The 19703-nt window shown below is 36.6% G+C and overlaps 1 protein-coding gene across 2 annotated transcripts in view; it reads left to right on the plus strand.

The window, feature by feature from the left end:
• The window catches only part of LOC148876117 (phosphatidylserine decarboxylase proenzyme 3-like), a 110492-nt gene extending 104278 nt beyond the window's left edge, over positions 1-6214 (plus strand). For both annotated transcript variants that reach the window (XM_088966148.1, XM_088966147.1), the window contains exons 19-21: positions 2506-2592; positions 2678-2728; positions 5884-6214. In XM_088966148.1, the coding sequence (XP_088822274.1) occupies positions 2506-2592; positions 2678-2728; positions 5884-6033 (288 nt within the window). In that variant the 3' untranslated portion in view covers positions 6034-6214. The remainder of the gene's footprint in view (positions 1-2505; positions 2593-2677; positions 2729-5883) is intronic.
• The last annotated feature ends 13489 nt before the right edge of the window (positions 6215-19703 follow it).

Below are 19703 nucleotides of genomic sequence, written 5' to 3' on the forward strand. Positions count from 1 at the left end.
CTCTCTCTTTTCCTCTTTCTTTTATTTCCGCTGTTACCACTCTAACAGAATTCAAGGGCAGACCGAATTATAATAGTACTTATGATGTGTAAAGCAAAGGCAGCTTTTTTTTCTCTAGACTGCTCACCACCATATTTGTATTTTCAGTGCACCCCCTCCAAAAAGATATATATATATATATATATATATATATATATATATATATATATATATTGAAGAAAAATGAACGTTATCATACATTATCTGATTACATCTTGACCAAATTTATCTTTTGCAAATATGTCCTACCATGAGCAATAGAGAAATGTATCTTGACATGTAAGAAATTTCCTTCCTCTACATGCCTATTAATTATCAACATTCCTGAATTCCTTGAATTTATGCTTATTCAGGTGCAATATTTCCATTCCATTATTTATAGAAAGCACAATTTGTTGTCTGTCCCTAGTTTTGGATGGTAAAAAAGCACTTGCAGTCATCAACAAAAGTAACCCTTATTCTCTGCTTTGGTGTTTCAGATTTTGTTATGGAAGCCATGATATGGAAATAATATGTTAATTCTCAGCTAAGGGGCAAAAGAATACCACCATGCTGCTAAATTAGTAAAAATTATCTTTATTGCTTCTGCTAAATTAATGTCCCATATTATTTTTATTGCTGTCTTTGCTTTATTCTTTGGACAGCAAGCTATTATGGTCATCGTACCTTGTTTTATTTTTCACTCATATAAATAGCAATGAATGGGGTGGCAGAACCATAAGATTCTGTACCTCTTTTTCTCTCTTTTCTCTGTGTTCTCTCTTCTTCTTCTCTTCTATTCTCTTTTCTCTCTTTTCTTTTATTTTTCCTTGCTGAAATCTATTCTAAACTTGGTACAATCACCCACTATTTCAGCCAATTTAGTATCAAAGCAAGTCTAGGATCCAGTAGGGATCTCATGTGGACTTGATCCAGCCAGCTACATGAGATCTTTCTAGGGCTGGAGTTTTCAGCACTTGTCACCTGATTCTTGGAGGTTATTGGAGAGTCCAGTTGCTGCCCAAGGTATTTGTGATCTTGGAGATTTCCCGATTACCATGAAGAATCAGAGAATTTGGACCAATTCAAGGTTTAGTGGTTAAACCTTCAATTAGAAGTGGTGCTCAGTGTTTTCTGGGTAGAAAATCAATCACTCTTCAAATTGATAGCTTACAGGAGTCCTTTTGAACTAACTGGAGGGAGCAGTTGATAGAAATTTACTTTCTCCAGGGCTGGTCTAGGGTTCTTTCACTGGAGATTGATCGGTCCTTGCCTTTCAGCCTACCTTTTTTGACTCCTAGAGTTATTTGAGGACTGTTATAGGTGTTGAGTTTCTATACAGATGTTTTCAGCTTTGTGAAGTGTGTTTCTGGGCTTTTCCCTCTAGTTTTGTGAACCCTCAGTGGTGTGTTTAGCATGGAGACACAAAGGAATTAGCCAAGGAAGACCCATCTCTTGCCAAATGGATTCAAGAAAATTATTTGGTAATGACTTGGCTGTGCAATTCTATGCAGCCTCACAGTAGTAGGAATTATCTATGGATGAAGACTGCTACCGAGATTTGGAAGAACACAAAGGACACTTACTCTTAGTCTCTTAATGTTGCTAGAGCTTATTTGTTGAAGAGTGAAGTATAGAGTCTTAAACATGGGGAGAAACTTGTATCTATTTACTTCTCCACTTTGAAATCATTATGGCATGAAATTGATCACTTAGAAACAATTGGATGGGAAAGTCAGAAGGATGTAGCAACATATGGGAATTTGTAAGGCAACAACTACATACTACAGACAGTGTCACCTTATCTTAATCTTACTACCTAGTACACAAAGAGGAAAGTAGGAGGAAGGTTATGTTACAAATTCCACCTATGGATTAGAGAGAGTGTTGCCTCTCAAGAAGTGTGTCTTCCTTATCTTGTCTTTGATATGCAGCTGGCCAATGTTTTCACCAAAACAGTCACTAAAGTTAAGTTGGAAACTGATTAACACAAGTTGGGAATAACCAATATATATTCCCAACTTGAGGGGGTGTAGAGATTCAGTAGATCAGACTTAATTTGTAGTGGTCCAATATTATTTTATTTCTGTTTTACTTTTATTCTTAGGGTGGTAGGGTATTATGGTCATTGTACCTTGTTTTATTCTTTGCTCATATAATAGCAATGAATGGGGCAGCATAACCATAAGAAACTGCACCCCTTTTTCTCTCTCTTTTATCTGTGTTATATCTTCTCCTCTGCTCTATTTGCTCTCTTATCTTTTATATTTTTTTCCTTGCTGAGATCTATTCTAAACCCAGTTCAATCACCAACTGATTCAGCCAAGTACTTCGCTATATTATTCATGGAAAACAAAGGCCATATTATGTAGTTTTATTTTTGAACAATAACTCAATTGGACACTGCCATTCAGGCACACTATAAAGATATTCAATCTTCTATCACCTCCTAAGGGACTTTTATGCAGAAATTCTTTTTGGTTGCAGGTGGCATTCATTGCAATTGGAGCAACAATGGTTGGAAGCATCACCTTCACTAAAAGGGAAGGTGACTTTGTCAAGAAAGGAGATGAGGTTCTCTTTTTGATCTTAAACCTTTATTTTAGTATCGTCATGGATATGATCTTAATGCCATTCTACCTTATTTGCTGATATACAGTTTGGATATTTCTCATTTGGAGGAAGTACTGTGATTTGCATCTTTGAAAAGGTTAGTATCCTATATGTGGTTCTAAGAATTCAAAATATTCTTTGTTCTGTTCCGTTCTATTTTCTTTTTCCATGTGGAAAAACAGTTGTTGATATAATAATCACCATGTCTCATGCCCATGCTTGATGTGCATATTTAATTCATTGACATCTTGCAAAATTTAACTTGATTTTGTTATTTAATTTGTTTCATTAGTTTCTATATAGGAATCATATGGTCCAGATGTTCCTTTCATCTTAAAGTGCTCTGATTTCTTTTTTGTCTTGAAGTTATCATCTTCTAGCATGCCAAATGTCCTCATTGGATGAGCATCTAGGGGGTATATCCCCCTAATGAGAAAACTCCATATTAAACCTACTATACCACCTTTTTTTCTTAGCTTCTTATTAACTAGAATGCCAATACTCGTAATTGCTGATTGTATAGTTGTTTACCATCCATGGGATATGCTTCTTCAGCTTTCTAGGGAGTGCATTTTGCATCTTATCTACATTTCTAACATACCTTGGCCTTGGTAGTTCCCGCCTCCCCCCGCCAATTCCAATAATGTGTTATCTACCATAAGCATAACAATTTGAATGCCTTTTCTTCTTGAAATTCATTAAGATTGTTGACACGTTAAAAAGAAATAAGAAAAGCAAAGGTTTATATACAAGGATTGACCCACAACTAACAACTTAAACTTTCAACTTAAAAGGTGGTGGTCAATTCTTGTGTGTAAGTCCTACATGCGGAATGAACTCCTTGGTATTCGACAATTCTCAGTACCCAACAGTGATATCAAAGTGATATCAAAGATAAAGGTTTGGCTAGGCGCAAGTATTCATAGATGCATTGATGCAGATGTGGAAGGAAGGAAAGAATCCATGGAGAATTAAGTTATATTTCCAATTCCTATGCTGGTTTCAGACTTTTTGGGTTATAGGATATTGGTATTGTTTCAGGTTTTCTATTTATTTTCTAATTGCGGGTATCTTAAAAGTAGTGTTCTTTTTCTTATTTTTTTATAACCATTTTGAAATAACTCTTTATGGTAAATCTTGGACTTGTTATTTATAGTAATTCTTGTAATTACTATTTTTAATAATTTATGGTGTCTTTAAAGTAATTTAGTTTCAGTAGGATTAGGAAAGTGTTATTAGAATTGTTTTAGTAATTAGAGTCCTCATTGGAGTGTCTTTATGAGTCGTTTATTGATTTGTATTAATTTTTTGTATAGGTTTAAAAGTTCATTAAAATTTCATTAGAAGCAAAAGGATAAATGACTGTTACAAGCATCCCAATGGGAGGTGTGAGGTGCGGCCTCACTCTTTAAAGAAAAATCAGCACAAAAATCACAAAAGGGCCCAATACAACTGATCCATAGTTACCCCTTGCTTAGCTAAAGAATCAGTGAATGCATTAGCTCCCCTTCCCACCCATTATATAATCAAATTCATATGTTGTGTTTAATCATTTGAATTTCTTCATTTCATTTCTCTAACACCATATCACTGAGTCTGGGTCTGCAGCTCACCACCACCTTGGAGTTCCCTTCTATCACCAAATTCTCCAAATCCATTTCTCTTGCAATCTGAGAACCTTGTAGGACTGCATACAGTTCAGCCTTTAAAGAGTCTCCATTCCCCATAGGTCCTGAATAGAATGCTAAAATAATTAGGAGTTGCTTTGGGTCAGTTTCCTAGTCCAAATTGGAGTGTGAAAGGGGACATCTGAGTTAGTAAGTTGAGTCTGTAAACAAAGTTGTTGTAATTGGAGTTGAAGAGTTGATTTGATCAAATAAAGATTGGCTTAGTGAATTCTGGTTATTGCCATAAGTTTCTTTTTTCTCCCCTCTCATATTTTTTTAAGCAATCTGTCTCTTTGCTGTTTACCCTAACAGCAAGGTCTCACCTCTCTTATAATTTCTTACTCATTCTTTGGTGCACAACAAATTTCCCCATCCTACCTCATGCATGCGATGACCCCAGTGGCTTGCAAGTTGCCCAATGGTCTGAGTGGTTGGCAAGAGCAATTGATCTCCCATGATGATTCCACCCATGGGAATGTACTCCCATAGTTGAGCTGTTGGATTCCCATGACCTGTCCCACCCATGGATGGCTCTCCTTGGTGGTTGTAGTTGAGTAAAGGCACCCTATTGTCGTGAGCAAAGAGATCTTGATGCACATCAAACTTGGTGATATGATAATAGTTCTTATTTGAGGGAGAGTGCTTGATGTGAATGAAAAGGGACTCACATGTGAAGGGGAGATTGTTGGGATGCACATGTGAGTATTAATTCTTGCATTGAAAAGAAGTAATTAAAGCAAAGGACTTGCATACAAGGTTGGCCCACAAGCTTTTGGGTGAAAGGTGATGTCCAATTCTTGTGTCTAAGTCCTGCGTGTGAAATGAGCTCCCCGATGGTTGTGACCCCTCAGTACCCAACAAAGATGATCCAAGAACAGTACAATATACTAAATCTTGCAAAGATGACGGAGAGATAAAAGGCAGCCCAGTGCACGAGGTTCCCACCAATGCGAGGTCTAGGGATGAGCAGATGTATGCAAGGTTCAAAGTATCGATACATATCAGCTGATACGTATCGTATCGGGAGCTTCCCGATATGCCCCTACAGAGGGTGTATCAGGGCTTTGACCGGTTCAGGGGGTGGACGGACCTTAAACCAGCCCCTCTGAATCGGATTTGAAAAAAAAAAAAAAAAACTACCAATACTGCCCGATATGCCTCTACCGGCGTATCAGGCGTATCAATATTTTGAACCTTGGATGCATGCAGCCTTACCCCTATACATATAGAGAGGCTGTTTCAAAGATTTGAATCCTGGTCACCCAGGTCGTAATGGAGCAACCGAGTTGTTGTGCCAAAGATTTGAATCCTGGTCACTCAGGTCGCAATGGAGCAAACGAGCTGTTGTGCCAAGACGACACAGAGATGAAGTCCAAATTCATGTTAATTTTCTTGCTTAAATATGTCATGCTAGTATGCAATCTGCATTATTTGTTACTGTGCATAGTTTCTAGAACTTAAAAACTGTATTTTCTTTTTAGGATGCACAAATAGCTGAACCAATTTGTAACATAGAAGGGATTAGACTACCATTAACTAATTGGTTGAACATTTGCATCCACTTATTTCTGAAATTTTGTTATAGGATGCCATAGAGATAGATGAAGACCTCCTTGCGAACAGTGAAAGGTCACTTGAGACCTTGGTTTCAGTTGGAATGAAGTTGGGCGTCTCAAGAAAGAAACAAGCAGAAACAGACCTGCCATGTTTTGAAAACTGTGTACTGAGGGATTGAAGGAGAGCTGACACTTCTTGGTGTCACTGGAAGATGTCTGTAGTGGTTGCTTAGAAATCATAGTAGTAAAAATATGCCTAATATCCATTCCAAACCTTGTAATATAGCATTCTCTACAAACTCTGTTATCATTATGTACATTGGCGTCACCAAAAAAAAAAGTTTTAACTTGTTGCTTCTATTGTTATTATGTGTAAATAAGATTCAAAATATCATAAACGTCAAGTGTATCGGAAAGATAATTTTAAGAGACGTATTGGGATACGCCTTGGATATGCATGTGTATCGGAGAAAAACTAAGATATGCTTGGAAACACTATAAATACTTTAATAAATTATAAAAATACAACACTAAATATAAAACCTCATTTAGGTGTATATACATTAAATTAATATATTTTAATGGTTTTATGAAGAAATATGTTATAGCTAATTATAATTTCGTTAAAAATCATATGATTAACTATAATTTATAAATTATAATTCTTAAGTTTTAATGTTTTATGAGATGAGAAAAACCCAACTCTCCTATCCAAACACAAAACATGCATTGGCACAACTTTTATGTGAAAACATAATTAATAATTTTTTATTATTCATTTCCAAAAATTATAAAAAACAAATAAACATTATATAATATATTCAAAAAATAGTTATTAAAGAAGAAATTCCAGTTGCTTTGTGGATATGATAGATCATCCATAGAATTATGATATATTCAATCATTGTGATCAAATGATAAAATATAATTTATTAATTATTTATTTTTTAATTCTAAAAATATAAAAGTAAAAAAAAATAATTATTAAAGAAGAAATTTCAATTGGTCTATGGATATGATAGATCATCCATAGAATTATAATATATTCAATTGTTGTAATCAAATGATAAAACATAATTAATTATTAGTTATTTATTTAAATCTAAAAATATAAAAAAATAAAAAAATATTAAAGAAGAAATTTCAATTGCTCTATGGATATGATAGATAAATCTATAGATCTAAAACATATTTAGTCTTTATAAGTAGAGAAAAAAATTACATTTTCAATTTTTTTGTTAATTTATATTTTCCCCAAATGCCTTCATGAAATTTCCATAAATCTAATGATAACACAAAAAAAAAATGGTGATTTTGAATGTAAAAAATGTAGATCAACATTAATTTAAACATTCACACTTGTTTCAAAATTTACCTGTTTGTGAAAAAAAATCATAAGATATTATAAAAGATTGAAAAAATTTACCTATTTTTGTCATATTTTTTCAAAATTTGAAAAATCTTTAAAAAGTTTAACGATTCACACTTGCTTCTTACAAATTTTCACAAATCTAGCACTTTAGGAATGCAATTTGGAGTTTTAGAGTCATTTGGGAGTGAAAGAAGGTTTATTTCGAGGAAAAGAATGTTGTTTTCTCACTTTAATTTTTTTTTTTAGTTTATGGCTGTATTTTTTTCGTCGATACACTACCGATACACCCCCGATATGCCCTCAATACAGGTCTGATACACATGAAAAAAGATGAAACGTCCGATTTGCATGCATATCTTGTATTGGTTTTTGAAAGATATGATACGATACGCCCTGTATCGGGTGTATCGTATTGAAATTTTAAACCTTATGTTTAAATTTTGCTTGTCAAAAAGAAGGCTGGATCATAGAAGATGTGGGAGGATAGCATAAAGAGTATTTTTCCTTCTTCTCCAAGGGTATTGGCAAGAATTCAGCCAAGATCCATACTTTGAACGTGTCAATGAATTCTACAATATTAACATAAGAGGTTCGGACAAAGCATTCTGTTGGCACAGTTACTGGATAGTAGGTAAATGGATGAGGGCAGGATATAAACCAGGTCTGCAATATCAATACCCAGATACTTAACCAAACAAGCAACCTAGGACCTTTTTATTTCTATATTGCATGCTCGGATTATGAAGATTGAGACCTCAATAACAGTATGAATGGCGTCAAGATGATGCCGTAGTATGAATTCTTACTACTGCCACACTGCTCCATCAAGCTTAGGTCCAAAAGTACGATACTCTCGATTTGAAATTTCAAGTTTTAACATAACAAGAGTTTTAACCAATCGGTAATATTTTTTTATTTTTATTTGATATTTTAACAGTGGAAATTTCATATAATAATAATAATAATAATAATAATAATAATAATATTATTATTATTATTATTATTATTATTATTATTTAAAACAATTGAAATCAAGGAAATAATAATTTTAGGGAAAATTCCCAATCAGTACCATGTACTTTGGCTCGAGTGGCAATTTGGTCTTCGAACTTTAAAATGCGACAATTCAGTATCTCAACTTTCAAAATGTGGAAATTCAGTACCCGACCTTTCAAAATGTGACAATCCAGTACCTACCGTTAACCAGTCCGTTAATCAACCGTTAAGTGACATTTGAAAAGTCAAAATGCCCTTCAAATGCCATCTAATTCTCTTTATCAACCATCCAAACGTTGACAAAAAATTGAACAGTCCCAAATCCTAGCCTCTTCTATTCAAAAAAGTTAGTAACTGTTTAGAAGAATCTAGAATTTGGAGTTACTCATTTTATTGTCAATGTTTGGATGGTTGATAAAGAGAATTAGATGGCATTTTTAGGGCATTTTTGACTTTTCAAATGTCACTTAGCGGCTGATTATCATACTAGTTAACAGCAAGTACTGGATTGTCACATTTTAAAAGCTTGAATACTGAATTGTCGCATTTTAAAGTTCGAGGACCAAATTGTCACTCGAACCAAAATACAGGGTACCGATCAGAAATTTTCCCATAATTTTATACGACAGTTGTGAGGCCAAAAATTGATATGTGTTATACGGTATGCACCGGTATGTTTTAATATTTCAAACTGATAAATTCATTACCGATAAAATTAGAAGTAGGGCCTCCAGTTTTGATGAATCATTGTTTTGGACTAGGGATACTAATGTTTATACCAGGATATATCTAAAGATTCTGATGGAGCTCGTGATCACAAAATTGGCGAAGATGCTATATGCCAGCATCCCATTGAGATGAGATGTCCAATAGTCCAACTTAATGTCTCGTTTGGGAGAGCTTCAGCTTCGATTGAGTTGTATTGATTGAACCATTTTGAAGAAGCTACTAAAATTTGTTTCACTGGAAAGTTGATTTCTTAGCTCAATGAAAGTGAATTTGGGCTTTCAAAGTGTTTTTACGAAACATAACTTCTTAGCTTTCTGTGTAGAGCCCCTTCTTGCAAAGCCAGAAGCCTCTTTGTGAAAGTCCTCCCAAATGAGCACTAAAATATGGAAGAAGCGGCTTCCAATGCAAACAGAGGACGTTAGTAATGTATCTCCCACACTTACTGGCCCGAAAATAAATCCAAGTGGACCTAGAGGTACTTAGGAGGATGGTCCTGCTCTTGTGAGGTGGGGGTGCAAGTTAGATGAATTTGGATTTGGTCCTCACATAACCATCCTCACAGGCTTTTACAGCTATGCATTGGGAACGTCTCTGCAATTGTATGTCTATTTTCCTGGGGAGATATTCCCGATGCACGGCCAAATCCGATTTCAAGACAGATTACCAATTTTAAGATTTTACACTGCATTAAACCTAGGGTTTTTATCCATAATCATTCAAAATTTGACGAAATCCCAACCCAAGCCCACCCAAGTTGCACCCCTAATGTGAGGAAGGTATTAAAATTAAGTACTCCAGATTGAAATAAGTAGAAGCAAGAGCACGAAGGCTTTCTTGAGTAGCAGCTGTTTTGTTCCCAAAGGCTGAAGCCTTAAGGGGGAGTGGGAGTGGTTGCCATTTATCTTAGCATGGAAAGTGGAAGGGAGCTTACGCTCCAAAAGGCTCCTCGAAAAAGTGTTAAGCCGAATATCTCTCTTCATATTATGTTCAGAAGCTCTTTTCATGCTACTAATTGCCCAGCTTAAGCCGAGACTCTTGTAAAGTAGTAAATTGGATTGGGTTTTAAGCTGAATCACTTAATTTGTGTTTGATGCAATTGTTGTTTCTACCTAAAACATTTTGGATTGATTAATACAATTTTTTATTTCTACTTGAATCGTACTGTAAACGTCAATAATCAGTCCCGCACATGCACTTTTTTAGTTGAAATGACTCGTACGCTGAAAGAGCATTGGTATCCAAACACAACCTCAATGATCAATCCAATTCCAAGAGGCTAAGTAGTTACAATCAGTTCGTAATTGGTTGGGACAGTAGGTAAATTTTTCTAAATCTCCAATTCACTTCAGTCGAAGGGTCCATACCCACTGTAAACCAATCTCCAGATTTCTCAAGGTTAGCTTCAAAATTCATAACCAAATAAGACTGTTTTGGGGTAACTACTTGCAGCAGTGATGGGTTTCTTAAAAGCTTGCTATTGCTTTTAAGTACCCATTTGGGAGGGCTTTAACACCACGGCTTCAGTGTTGTATGAGCCAAAGAAACCCAGAAAGTTATGAAGCCCTATTTGGTAAAAATATGAAAAGCTGAAAATAGCCTTACATGAATCCAAAAAATCAACTCTCCAATGAAGCTATCGTAAGTAACTTATCAGAAGCGACTGTCAATACAGCTCAATCACCACAGAAGCCCTACCAAATAGGGTCTAAGCAACCAACATAATCCGAGACAAAATCACAAAAGCATCAACTCAACTCGATAGCATTTTAAAATGCGCCACCAAGCTCTACTACTAACTCTACTATGCAGAAACAGATGATCCCCCAATTCAATCTGACAATTACAGAATTATAAGCATTTGTATATCCATGCCTATCTTTAACAGCTTATCCATGGTGAGCTGCCGGATCTGTTCCTTACACCTGGCGCTTCACACGCACATTTTATCATTTTCATGGGAGATGTTCCCAATGCATAGTGGATGTGCCTGTGAGGCGCCCATTTGTGAGGAGTAGATCCTATCACGCGGTCCACACCACTATCTTTGGAGGTACAAGACCTTTCCAAACAACACCATTGGAATTGGAGAAATCAGAACTTCTAGTTTCCACATGTTGCTTCACAAAGGAGCTGATGAGAAACAACCGCTAGGATCCCATTGAACTGTAGAATTTGTATGATACCTCTAACATTTCATACTATCCTAATTACACCACCATTAGACCTGTGCACGACCGGGCTTGGGCTCGGCCCATAAACATTTTACACTGTTTTGCTCTTGGGATTTGGGCCAAACTCATTCTGATTTTGAAAAAAGCTAACCCCGAGCCTGGACCATGAATAAGTCTATCTGGAATTGAAATCAGAATGGGTCATTCTAGTTCTAAGCATTTGATTGGCCTGGGTTATTCTATCATTCATTGGGAACATCAGCCTGGCGCCTCACACGCACATTTTATCATTCATTGGGAACATCTCCGTATTTATTGGTTATTATTCATGGGAGATGTTCCCAATGCATGGTGGATGTGCCTGTGAGGCGCCCATTTGTGAGAAGTAGATCCTATCACGCGGTCCACACCACTATCTTTGGAGGTACAAGACCTTTCCAAACAACACCATTGGAATTGGAGAAATCAGAACTTCTAGTTTCCACATGTTGCTTCACAAAGGAGCTGATGAGAAACAACCGCTAGGATCCCATTGAACTGTAGAATTTGTATGATACCTCTAACATTTCATACTATCCTAATTACACCACCATTAGACCTGTGCACGACCGGGCTTGGGCTCGGCCCATAAACATTTTACACTGTTTTGCTCTTGGGATTTGGGCCAAACTCATTCTGATTTTGAAAAAAGCTAACCCCGAGCCTGGACCATGAATAAGTCTATCTGGAATTGAAATCAGAATGGGTCATTCTAGTTCTAAGCATTTGATTGGCCTGGGTTATTCTATCATTCATTGGGAACATCAGCCTGGCGCCTCACATGCACATTTTATCATTCATTGGGAACATCTCCGTATTTATTGGTTATTATTCATGGGAGATGTTCCCAATGCATGGTGGATGTGCCTGTGAGGCGCCCATTTGTGAGAAGTAGATCCTATCACGCGGTCCACACCACTATCTTTGGAGGTACAAGACCTTTCCAAACAACACCATTGGAATTGGAGAAATCAGAACTTCTAGTTTCCACATGTTGCTTCACAAAGGAGTTGATGAGAAACAACCGCTAGGATCCCATTGAACTGTAGAATTTGTATGATACCTATAACATTTCATACTATCCTAATTACACCACCATTAGACCTGTGCACGACCGGGCTTGGGCTCGGCCCATAAACATTTTACACTGTTTTGCTCTTGGGATTTGGGCCAAACTCATTCTGATTTTGAAAAAAGCTAACCCCGAGCCTGGACCATGAATAAGTCTATCTGGAATTGAAATCAGAATGGGTCATTCTAGTTCTAAGCATTTGATTGGCCTGGGTTATTCTATCATTCATTGGGAACATCAGCCTGGCGCCTCACACGCACATTTTATCATTCATTGGGAACATCTCCGTATTTATTGGTTATTATTCATGGGAGATGTTCCCAATGCATGGTGGATGTGCCTGTGAGGCGCCCATTTGTGAGAAGTAGATCCTATCACGCGGTCCACACCACTATCTTTGGAGGTACAAGACCTTTCCAAACAACACCATTGGAATTGGAGAAATCAGAACTTCTAGTTTCCACATGTTGCTTCACAAAGGAGCTGATGAGAAACAACCGCTAGGATCCCATTGAACTGTAGAATTTGTATGATACCTCTAACATTTCATACTATCCTAATTACACCACCATTAGACCTGTGCACGACCGGGCTTGGGCTCGGCCCATAAACATTTTACACTGTTTTGCTCTTGGGATTTGGGCCAAACTCATTCTGATTTTGAAAAAAGCTAACCCCGAGCCTGGACCATGAATAAGTCTATCTGGAATTGAAATCAGAATGGGTCATTCTAGTTCTAAGCATTTGATTGGCCTGGGTTATTCTATCATTCATTGGGAACATCAGCCTGGCGCCTCACATGCACATTTTATCATTCATTGGGAACATCTCCGTATTTATTGGTTATTATTCATGGGAGATGTTCCCAATGCATGGTGGATGTGCCTGTGAGGCGCCCATTTGTGAGAAGTAGATCCTATCACGCGGTCCACACCACTATCTTTGGAGGTACAAGACCTTTCCAAACAACACCATTGGAATTGGAGAAATCAGAACTTCTAGTTTCCACATGTTGCTTCACAAAGGAGTTGATGAGAAACAACCGCTAGGATCCCATTGAACTGTAGAATTTGTATGATACCTCTAACATTTCATACTATCCTAATTACACCACCATTAGACCTGTGCACGACCGGGCTTGGGCTCGGCCCATAAACATTTTACACTGTTTTGCTCTTGGGATTTGGGCCAAACTCATTCTGATTTTGAAAAAAGCTAACCCCGAGCCTGGACCATGAATAAGTCTATCTGGAATTGAAATCAGAATGGGTCATTCTAGTTCTAAGCATTTGATTGGCCTGGGTTATTCTATCATTCATTGGGAACATCAGCCTGGCGCCTCACACGCACATTTTATCATTCATTGGGAACATCTCCGTATTTATTGGTTATTATTCATGGGAGATGTTCCCAATGCATGGTGGATGTGCCTGTGAGGCGCCCATTTGTGAGAAGTAGATCCTATCACGCGGTCCACACCACTATCTTTGGAGGTACAAGACCTTTCCAAACAACACCATTGGAATTGGAGAAATCAGAACTTCTAGTTTCCACATGTTGCTTCACAAAGGAGTTGATGAGAAACAACCGCTAGGATCCCATTGAACTGTAGAATTTGTATGATACCTATAACATTTCATACTATCCTAATTACACCACCATTAGACCTGTGCACGACCGGGCTTGGGCTCGGCCCATAAACATTTTACACTGTTTTGCTCTTGGGATTTGGGCCAAACTCATTCTGATTTTGAAAAAAGCTAACCCCGAGCCTGGACCATGAATAAGTCTATCTGGAATTGAAATCAGAATGGGTCATTCTAGTTCTAAGCATTTGATTGGCCTGGGTTATTCTGTCATTCATTGGGAACATCAGCCTGGCGCCTCACACGCACATTTTATCATTCATTGGGAACATCTCCGTATTTATTGGTTATTATTCATGGGAGATGTTCCCAATGCATGGTGGATGTGCCTGTGAGGCGCCCATTTGTGAGGAGTAGATCCTATCACGCGGTCCACACCACTATCTTTGGAGGTACAAGACCTTTCCAAACAACACCATTGGAATTGGAGAAATCAGAACTTCTAGTTTTCACATGTTGCTTCACAAAGGAGCTGATGAGAAACAACCGCTAGGATCCCATTGAACTGTAGAATTTGTATGATACCTCTAACATTTCATACTATCCTAATTACACCACCATTAGACCTGTGCACGACCGGGCTTGGGCTCGGCCCATAAACATTTTACACTGTTTTGCTCTTGGGATTTGGGCCAAACTCATTCTGATTTTGAAAAAAGCTAACCCCGAGCCTGGACCATGAATAAGTCTATCTGGAATTGAAATCAGAATGGATCATTCTAATTCTAAGCATTTGATTGGTCTGAATCGGAATCCTAATCTTATTCTTGGCAGAATTGTTAACACTATGTGTTTTGATGATAATAAACACTTTGAGAGTAGTAATGATATATTTAAGTGTGCACCATCTTTAATAAGTTTTTTTGTGTTTAATTGGTACAAAATGTTAGAATGCTACACATGATCAAGTGCAAGTTCTATTGAGTAGTTCTCTGTGCTTCAATGTGATTTTACACCATCATCAATTTCTCTCGAGCTAAGAAAGTTCTAAGAAATCAAGCATCAAGGCTATCTATAAGCTTAAAGGCTTTGAAGCTATTGAAGATTGATCTACTACATCAACTCAACAGGGAGACAACATTTATATACATCAAATTGTAATTAATTATTTTTAGGGAAAATTCATGATCAGTACTTGTACTTTGGCTCGAGTGACAATTTGGTCCTCGAACTTTAAAATGTGACAATTCAGTACCTGAACTTTTAAAATGTGACAATCCAGTACCTAAACTTTCAAAATGTGACAATCCAGTACCTGTCGTTAACCAGTCCGTTAATCATCCGTTAAGTGACATTTGAAAAGTCAAAAATACCCTAATAATGCCACCTAATTCTCTTTATCAACCATCCAAACATTGATAATAAAATGAACAGTCCTAAATTCTAGATTCTTCTAAACAGTCACCAACTCTTTTGAATAAAAGAGGCTAGGATTCGGGACTGTTCAGTTTTTTGTTAACATTTGGATGGTTGATAAAGAGAATTAGATGGCACTCGAAGGGCATTTTTGACTTTTCAAATGTCACTTAACGGATGATTAACGGACTGGTTAACGACAGGTACTAGATTGTCACATTTTGAAAGTCCAGGTACTAAATTGTTGTATTTTAAAGTTTGGGGATCAAATTGTCATTCGAACCAAAGTATAGGGTATTGATAGGATTTTTATCTTTTCTAGAAGCTTGATGTAAGTCAATTGTATGATGCACCTCAAAGATGCTCAACAAGATTGAACTCAATCCTCCTTAGAAACCATAATCCCTTTGGTTTGGTTATTGATTTCTTGAGCTTAACCATGTTATAAAAATCAGGAAAGCATCTTTAAAAGCCAAAAGAATGTTTCCAAACCTATGGGAAAAATGTACCAAGGTTTCTAAGTATTTGGGGCTATCTTCCAAGCAAAATGGACTGATTGTGAGTAGCCAACTACCTAGATTCATGTGCTGACTAACTGTGACAACCGAGGTATGCATTGCCAAAACTGTGAAAAGAGTCAACTACTCAGATTCATTTGTCGAATAATTGTGATAAATGAGGTATACAATTGCCTAATATGAGAAAATGCATTGACTATTCAATAAACATGTGTCAACTACTCAAATTGACTAAGTTTATAGGCTTACCAGTTGGTAGATAAGAAGGAACCAATCGACTAAAGGAGAAAAAATATTTCTTTCTTTGTATTTTAGTCAACGATCAGAGTAGTGCAATCGTCTACCATGAAGAAACTTAACCATTTAAAAGGTCTAATGGTTACTACTAAATCTAAAAATCCTTCTAATAAGTTGGAGAAAATTTGAATCATTTATTAAAAAGGTAAAATCTCTCCATTGGTTAGAAAATGATCACTAAATAGAGATTCTTAACTTGATTCAAAAAACGAAAGCAAGAGTAAGTTTTGAATCAAACTTGTGAAAAAAAAACTCATGTATATCTTGTACATATTGTATATAGTTTGTTTTTTAGAGAAAACAAGGTAGGTCTTTCGGAGGAAATCTCTAAGCTTCATCAATGTTAGACGTGAGCTTTGTATAAGAAGCCTTTGAGCTTATTCTCTCCCATCTATTGAGATCTCCTTCCTAAGTTAAGCATTAATGAAACTCTAGAAATTGTTTAGTTTGAACTTGTAATTATTATATCTACTTATTAAAAGGTCGCTCTTGCATTGTAAACCTACCCTTGTGCTTATTAATGGAAGATCTTTGAGCATATAGGTGTTCAATTCAACTTGTTGAACACCATTAAAGTCTTATTGGCATGTACATCTATTAAACCCAACTGCAAGGTCTTGCAGGCACTTGAAAGACCTATCAATTTGGATCTTTTTGGCACCCGGTGAAAGTCCAACTGGGAAAGGTATTGTAGGCACCCATAATTCTTGTTAGTTGTAAAGGCGTGGCTGGTGCCCAAGAAGCCTAGTCGGTTAGTGGAAATCCTCTGTAATGGATTGAGGTAGAGGACGTTAGAAGAGTTGTTCCAATGTCTATAAAAATATTTGTGCTTCTTGTATAAATGGGGCATATATGTCTTTTACTCACTTCAGAAATTGCCCACTTATAACTATTCAGAAACTGCCATGGTAATGAAACCAAATATGGTAAGTTGAATAGTTTTATCTTAGAGATACTGTTACATGCAAATGCACTTACAAGTTTACTATATATATATATATATATATATATATATATATATTGAATTTCCACATGATTGTTATGGCACGTTCTGACCCAGCTGATCGCACCGTGACCTAGGACCTGAAAGAAAAAACAGTTAGGCCTCCGGATCAGCTTTTAAAACATTACTGCTACTTACTTATTTGTGGGTTGTTCTCTCTCCATATGCAAAGGCACACACCATAAGGTGTAGCTGCCATTTACTATTATGTTTATTTGCATTTTAACTACTCCTTTATATTTTTACAGTTATTGAGATTTACTATTATTATTGTTTATTAATTGTAGAATCACTAACCTGATAGTAGGTTGTAGTTCTTTAATTGTTTAATTTATTTATCAACCTTTATCCTTTTATTAAGAATCTTATCATTATTATTGTTCTTAACAGCTAACCCCTTAGCTCCTGCTACTACTTTGTTTACCTGTTTTGTAGTTGCAGTTTTCTTAATTCAATAGCTCATTTGTTTCAAATGGATTGTCTTTAATAACTGTTGAACCCAATTGATTAAACCTTTAACCTTCTACTGAATATTACTTGTAATAACGCTTAGGTTCAGTTTGAAGGAAAGGATTGTGAGCTTGATTATCAAGAGTTTGTGAATTCAAATTGAATTCCATGACAATTAAAATTTTTAGAGCTCTACCCAATTCACCCCTCGCCCCCTCTTAGATAAAGCCATCAATCCCAACAAGATATTCTCCCATTTGAGGGAATAGTCGTTCCCTCTCCCTCCCTTGGGAATGATAATCCCATCCTAGACAATTCCTATTCAAATCTGATTTCCATCATATGGAGAAATATACCATTTTGATTCCAGTTCTAAATACATGCTCAACTTTTTATAATTTTCTGTATTTTTTTGCAGTTTATTTATAATGTCATGAATTAAACCAATTGGCCCAAACAGTTGAACCACTTAGCAGCTGGCCCACCACATTGACTCCATTTCCCAATCATTTTTTAAAAGTATGGCTTAAGACGATTTCCCCCCGGAGGAGACCACTCCCAAGGACATGCTAGTTAGAAATGGCCTTGATAATTTTCGGCTATATATTGGAACCATATATTTCATCAACTATTCATGCTATTTTTGTCAAGGTTGCCCCTTCTCTCTTCTCTCTGTGTTTGTTCATATTATGTGCTGTTGGGGTGAGCATTTGATTCATTTTGGTTAAAAACTGAACTGAAAAATATTCAGTTCGGATATACATAATTTGGTTAGTTCAACTTTTTTTTTATTAAACAAATTTTCAATTCTGAAAACCAATAACTGAAATAGCCAAACCAAAAAACTGAAACGAAAATTCTTTATTTGATTTTTGGGTTTTAACCAAATAATACTTGCCCCTATTTGGGAGGGAAGAAGTGCAGTGACTTCTTGCTTTCTTAAGTAGACCCTACACCGACAGCTTTTTAAGCTATGCTTTGTGAAAAATGGAAGGAGCCCAAATCGGCTATGAATCAGTTAATCTTTGGGTTGTCCGCTCCAACCTCTTTAGCTTATTCAGAGTGCCTCAAAGCAGCTTAACCAGCTTAGCTGAATGTTAAGCTCCCAGACGGGTATTGTATTTAAAAGCTCTTTCGAATCCACAAAGGGCCTATTTGGGAGGGCTTCAATGTTGACCAAGCCGCTTCCAAGAAGCTACCAAAACTAACTTTACCGGAAAGTCAATTTCTCAGTTTATCATTAGAGGTTTAAGCTGAACCACTAAATGTTATGCTCACAGATGATTTTATTCTATTTGGCAAGGCATCAATCCAAGAGGGCTGAGAAAGTTACAATCAGCTAGCTGTTAATGGAAGTTTTATCAAAACAAAGCTCTTAACAAATACTGAAGCTGGTTTAGGGTCAATAGTAAACTAATCTCCAGATTTCTTGAGGTCACATATCACAACCAAACAAGACTTCTATTTGGGTAACCACTTGCAGGTGTAGCAGAGATGGCTTTTCCAATAGAAGCCTGCCTCTTTAAGAAACCAACTTGCCAACGCAGCCTTTGTAGGTTCATGCCTCTCTTTAACAGTTTTCATGCTGCAGTCTCCACCAAGACTAGTTCCCAATGAAAAGGAACTTTCCAAACAATACCACTGGGACTGGGGAAATCAGAATTTCTAGATTCCATATATTGATTCTCAAAGGAGCAGCCGAGATCCCATTGAACTGTAGAATTTGTGTGATATCCCTATATTCATGCATATCCTAATTACACCACCATATCCAAGCATTCCCCCAAATATATATATATATATATAGATATTCCCATTCAGCTTTTAAATTTGCCTTTAGAAATCTATTTTGCGACACTGATACTTTCTTTAGACGTTGATTTAAGTCTTAGAACAGTTTACTTCATAATAGAAATATTAAGATGCCCAATACAAATACAATGGTAATTTGGTAATAAGCAGCAACCTGACTGCAAAAGGCAAGCATGCATGATCCCTCCATGAGATACATGGCCGAGAAATATGAACTTGTTCACGTCGTCGGCTCATGGGCAATGGTTGGTCCACAGCCAAACATGATGGCCTTTTCACAGCATTTTGGCACTAAAATGCTCAGAATTTCTGTATCTGTCATCCCTTTTTCTTTTGGGGAGTGGGGGTTTACATTTATTACTAATGTTTTCAACCCACGGTTGAACTA

This window comes from Nelumbo lutea, chromosome 1, assembly GCF_056320005.1.
Source record: "Nelumbo lutea isolate HS-2025 chromosome 1, American lotus-T2T, whole genome shotgun sequence".
NCBI lineage: Eukaryota > Viridiplantae > Streptophyta > Magnoliopsida > Proteales > Nelumbonaceae > Nelumbo > Nelumbo lutea.